Source organism: Sinocyclocheilus rhinocerous, unplaced genomic scaffold, assembly GCF_001515625.1.
Source record: "Sinocyclocheilus rhinocerous isolate Xijiao unplaced genomic scaffold, SAMN03320098_v1.1 scaffold877, whole genome shotgun sequence".
Lineage (NCBI taxonomy): Eukaryota > Metazoa > Chordata > Actinopteri > Cypriniformes > Cyprinidae > Sinocyclocheilus > Sinocyclocheilus rhinocerous.
The window spans coordinates 428,859-434,329 of NW_015662177.1; the positions used below are offsets into that span (position 1 = coordinate 428,859).

Genomic DNA, 5,471 nt, shown 5'->3' on the forward strand with positions numbered 1-5,471 from the left:
GATTCGTCTGAAAGAAGAAAGTCATATACACCTAGGATGCATCGGGGGTGAGTAAAACACAGCCTAATTTTCATTTTTGGCTGAACTAACCCTTTAAGACGTTTTTTAACTTCACACAAGCACGAGTCCTCTATCCATAATATTGCTTCCTCCAGTGAAAAAAATCACCTCCTTTGAATCAGGAGAGAAATATGCACAGATCAAGTACCGTTTACAAGTGAAAACAGTTATAAACAGATATCTCGGTGGAATTTTATGTGAGAGAACAAAAGGGATGGACTTTTTCACCGCATGGAGGAAGTGTTATTATAGATTGTGGACTCGTTTCTTACAAACACGAAGCTTTTCACTTCACAAGACATTAATTGATGGACTGGAGTCATGTGGATTACTTGTGGATTATTGTGATGTTTTTATCAGCTGTTTGAACTCTCATTCTGACGGCACCCATTCACTGCAGAGGATTCACTGGTGAGCAAGTGACGCAATGCTAAATTTCTCCAAATCTGTTCTGATGAACAAACAAACTCATCTGCATCTTGGATGGCCTGAGGGTGAGTACATGTTCAGCAAATTTTCATTTAAAAAAAAAATTTATTTTAGATTTGTTTGGTTAAGTGTTGACATCTAATTTCACTGTTGTTCTTGCCAGCTGGAAGGACCCAAATAATGACTTTAAGAAGAATCTGAAGCTGACTGGAGTACCCACACTACTGCGCTATGGAACGGTAAAGATCAGTAAATGTTCTTTGATTAGTGGATTTAACACTTTAAATCAGAATTTTTTTGTTGTTGAAATTTTTACATTTAAATTTTAAATGTTCCTGTGGCTCAGTGGTAGAGCATTGCGTTAGCAGCGCAAAAGGTTGTGGGTTCAATTCCCAGGGAACACACATACTGGTAAAAAATGTATAGCCTGAATGCACTGTAAGTCGCTTTTAAGCGTCTGCTAAATGCATAAATTATTATTATTAATTATTATTACATTTGTATGCATATTGCAAATGTACTTCAAACATGAATCCACAGTGTAATCTAGATATAAATGTAAATGCATATAATATGTATTGTCTGTTTTAAGCCCCAGAAGCTGGTTGAAGAGGAGTGTTTTAAAGTAGACCTGGTTCGAATGTTGTTCACAGAGGATTAATGTCCTGTCACATACTGCTTGATGACAACAGCATTTCAAACAGTTTCTTTGAATGAATGACACGGTTTTTCTGCTAATTCATTTTGTCATTTGTAATCTGTGCTTCTGCTCGGCAATGTTCAGCAAAACAAATTGTGGTCTGGAATTATTCTGTGGTGATTGTACAAGTCTGGAAAGCATTTGTGCAAATTAAACTGTGTATACAAAGAAGATTTCATTTGTAACATCACCAGACATTTCAAGTTTACTATCTAGTGATTTTCAAAAAAGGGACTGACTATACTTTCAAACAACTTTAAGGGATAGTTCACCCCAAAAATGAAAATCTTCATCATTTACTCACCCTTGAGTGGTTCCAAACCTGTATGAATTTCTTTCAGCTGTTGGAACACAAAAGAATATATTTTGAAGAATGTTGGTAAACAGCTGACGGTAGCCATTGACTTCCATAAAATACTTCTTTTGTATTCAGCAGAAGAAAGAAACTCATACAGGTTTGGAACAAGTGGAGGGTGAGTAAATGATGACACAATATGCATTTTGAATGAACCTAAGACTGAAGAACTGAATCAATTCATACAGTAAACATACATAATGAAAATTGATATGATTATGGCTGTTGCCATTTTGATTGTTTATATTCAGAATAAAAAAATAAAATGTTTTGAAAAATCTATCTGCAAGTGTTATTTTAATTTTTCAAGGAGTTTTGCGTGTGTAACTTTTTGTGCTGTCCAAGTAAATATGATAGGAAATTATTGTGCACTAAGCAGTTGTACATTTTTGTTTTTATTCCTAACTTCAGCAAGCTTATCAGTTTTTTGCTAAGTAAATGGATGTTTATCATACAGAATCTGGTTTCAATTTTCCTGTACACCTTTATTCTGCTTAAAGTAGTGCAGAAACAACCGTTCTGTTGTTTTTCTTTTGCTTTTAGCGGTAATTGAAATGTACATGGGATGCATGAGGTAATCACTGTAACTCTGTGACACCACTTTCTGCTTAAATGAAAGTAGTGAATACCCAAAAAACATGACATGTACTGATACTCTGAGAATGTGTCTATATATTATCTATACAAAAGAGAAAAAAATAGGTATCTTTTTATGCAGAGATAGAAACATGGTGTGATTGTGATTTGCTTGACACCCTGCGAGTATGCCGAGGTGCAATTGCACCATGTGGCCACTAGATGTCGTGAAAGTCTCGCAGCGGGAGTCGGCGCTGTCGCGCTGAGGGCCGCTCTACAACTGGAGCGCATTCCTTAACACCGCTTACGGTGGAGACACACGACGAACCCGCGCGGCGATTCCGGGACTGCCAAACTGGGCACTAGGGCTTGTGGGTATCCATCGAGCACTTTGGGTTAACCTTAAAATCGCCCGAATAAGCAGACAAAACCAAAAACCAGTCCGTTTCGAGAGCTCAGCAGCGATGACGGAGTTTCTGGTGAATCTGCTCGGAGAGCGGCTCGTCAACGGGGAGAAAGCCGAGGTGGATGTTCACGCGCTGGGCAGTAAGCTGTCTCTGCTCGGGCTCTACTTCGGCTGCAGTTTAAACGGTCCCTGCAAGCAGTTCAACGCGAGTCTGTGCGAGTTTTATAGCAAGTTTAAAAAATCCTCGGAGCACAAGGACAAATTGGAAATCGTCTTCATCTCATCGGATCAGGACCAGAAACAGTGGCAGGACTTCTTGCAGGAGATGCAATGGCCGGCGTTGCCTTTTAAAGACCGACACAAAAAGGTAAGATCAGCCTCTAGATTTAATAGATGACATAAGACTGGAAATGTATTGTTATATAATTGTCTTTATTTTTTAAACGACAAACAGACAAAAAGTGTGTGCAGGTGTAAAGGATAAAAAATTAGTCTGATCTACTGTTTTAAACCCTTTGACCTCTTATTGTCAGATGATAAATGATCAGTTTAGAACTAGAACTAGCAGAACTAGCTTTTTTTAGTAGTATAAAACTGTAGTCTTGCTCTCAAAACTGAGTTTTTTTTTTTAAGGTAGCAAGACATTTCCAGCGTCCACCTAATGCATTTTTATTCCTCAGCCTTATCAGTCTAGATCTGAATCTAAACTTTTTATCCAGTCGTTCTTGTAGCAAAAGAGCCTTTTGGATTTTATGGATGGAAAGTGTAAAAAAAGCCTGGAATATTTTCATTATAAGATACACAAAGAAAAGCAGCCACACTTGAATTTTATAATTTGACTCCCAGCTAACAGTATATGAATTACCTGAAATCCCAGAAAATAATAAAGCATTCGTTGGAGGCAGGTGTCTTTTTTTATTATAGCTGGAGGCTGTATGCTGCTGGGTGCTGTAAAGGTGAAAACACATCCTTTACAAACCACAATATACACATACCAACCCTAAAGCATTACACAATGATTGTCTTAATGACTGCCAACCTAAACACATTTATTTTTCTCGTTTGCACTTGCCTATACAGTCAAAAATGCAGGCCAGTTAGGTTGCTCACTACTAGTTTTTAAGGCATATCCAGTGTGACAAAAAAAAAAAAAGCGTTGTTCAACCCTAATTACAAAAATTAGTCATCATTATTTACAGATTTAGACTGTAAGCTGTTACAGAAATTTATAGAAATAATTAGTTGTTAAATGCATCTTTACAGGGTGAATAAAATATATTTTTTTGTAATTGTTAAAAGCAAATGCTCAGGTTGTACAATAACACATAAATCGTTATGATTTATTACTCTCGTCTTATTATCCTTTTTAAAATAAGGGTGTAGAAGTGAGTTTAAATGTTTTTGCTAAGGCCTAAACGAACCTGTTTCTAAAGCATTTCATTATTGCAAGCACATTTGCTGGGCAGATTTTTAACAGGCCCGTTTAATGTCATTTATTAAAACAAATCTGGAAATTATTACTGCATTTCAGAGCACTTTTAATTGAGTTATCCTCTTGCTTTTTCAAATGAGATCCTGTGGTTGTGAATATTTTAGCTCTGGTATACCACTGATGAGAAATAACGTTTATTAAATTTGGATTACTGCCAGAAACGTTAATTAATTTGATCATAATTGTCATTCTAAACACAAACTTGGCTTTGCATAAATTGCTTTGTAAATAATGTTGTGTGTTACTATGGAGGTTTACCCTGTATGTTTACTGCTGCATCGTTAGGTTGATATTTTAGTGCAGGTTTTTAATCTTGGGTTTGAGGGTTTGTTTTAATGGATAATATAATTTGGATCATGCTCAGATTTGCCCCTGTGTGCTTGTATCCATTTTGGTCCACTGCACCAGCTCCTCCTCCTCCTGCATGCCTTGGCAGTCTCACTGACGAGCAAATGATGTGCGTTTAATGGCTCATACCGGTTTACAGTGGTATCGGTGGCAGCCATATAAATATTTAAGATAAAATCTTTCACCATGCAAAATGCTGATTGTACTTCATGCAGTTTTTTAATAATACACACTGAGAAATGCTGTGTGTGGTGAGAAGAGAATAATGTAGTTGTGTGTGTGTGTGTGTTTTAAGGAAGGATAATTCAACTTAGATTGGTGTTTGTGGCGTTGTGTAAGAGTTGCAGATTTATTTAGATGTTCAGTGGAAAATGCATCTAGTAGTTTACTATTTAGATGCCATTATTTGTTGTAGACCAAGGCCTATGTTTTTTTTATACATGCTGACATTGTGTTGTGCAAACTTTGCAGGAGGGTATTTTCATAAGCTTTGAATCTTGTGTTTTGGCATGTCTGCTGTTTTATTGAATGTTTTGCCTTGTATTTTAAGCTTACAAATATGCCTTGTTGTGAGCTGACATGGATGTAAAAATATCTTTACATCCAATTATTTACATAATATATTTCTACATCTCTGTTCCAACACAATTATGATCTCATGATGCCACTATTTTATTTATTTTTTATTTTTTACACTCTCCTTTCAAATTTTAGTTTCTTTTTGTTTTTGGGTCCTTTACGTTAGATGTACCTTTATGTTAGCTTGTGTTTTTCTACATTTGTAAGTCTGTATAAAAGCTTCTAATCAAGGAATCAGTATTTTGTAAAAAAAAAAAAAAAAGAATGCTGATTCCCTGACATTTTTCAAGCGACAGCTGAAAACTCACCTCTTTTGTCACTATCTGACTTCATCCTAAAAAAAAAAAAAAAAAAAAAAATTCTTTGTATGGAAAAATTATAATAATTATTAATAATTAATAAATATTAAAAGAATAATCATTATTGTGTATATAAAATATTTACACAGAATAATAATATAATGATGTCGATAATAATAATTATAACAATAATTATATATAAACACAAACATATATATATATATATA

General features: G+C 35.3%; 2 protein-coding genes across 2 annotated transcripts in view; both read left to right on the top strand.

The window, feature by feature from the left end:
• LOC107727907 (thioredoxin domain-containing protein 17) overlaps positions 1-1,505 on the top strand; it is a 3,651-nt gene extending 2,146 nt beyond the window's left edge. The window contains exons 3-4 of the mRNA XM_016537941.1: positions 653-728; positions 1,082-1,505. Coding sequence (XP_016393427.1) covers positions 653-728; positions 1,082-1,150 — 145 coding nt within the window. The 3' untranslated portion in view covers positions 1,151-1,505. The remainder of the gene's footprint in view (positions 1-652; positions 729-1,081) is intronic.
• Positions 1,506-2,383: 878 nt separating this feature from the next.
• The window catches only part of LOC107727931 (nucleoredoxin), a 79,150-nt gene continuing 76,062 nt past the window's right edge, over positions 2,384-5,471 (top strand). The window contains exon 1 of the mRNA XM_016537978.1: positions 2,384-2,893. Coding sequence (XP_016393464.1) covers positions 2,585-2,893 — 309 coding nt within the window. The 5' untranslated portion in view covers positions 2,384-2,584. The remainder of the gene's footprint in view (positions 2,894-5,471) is intronic.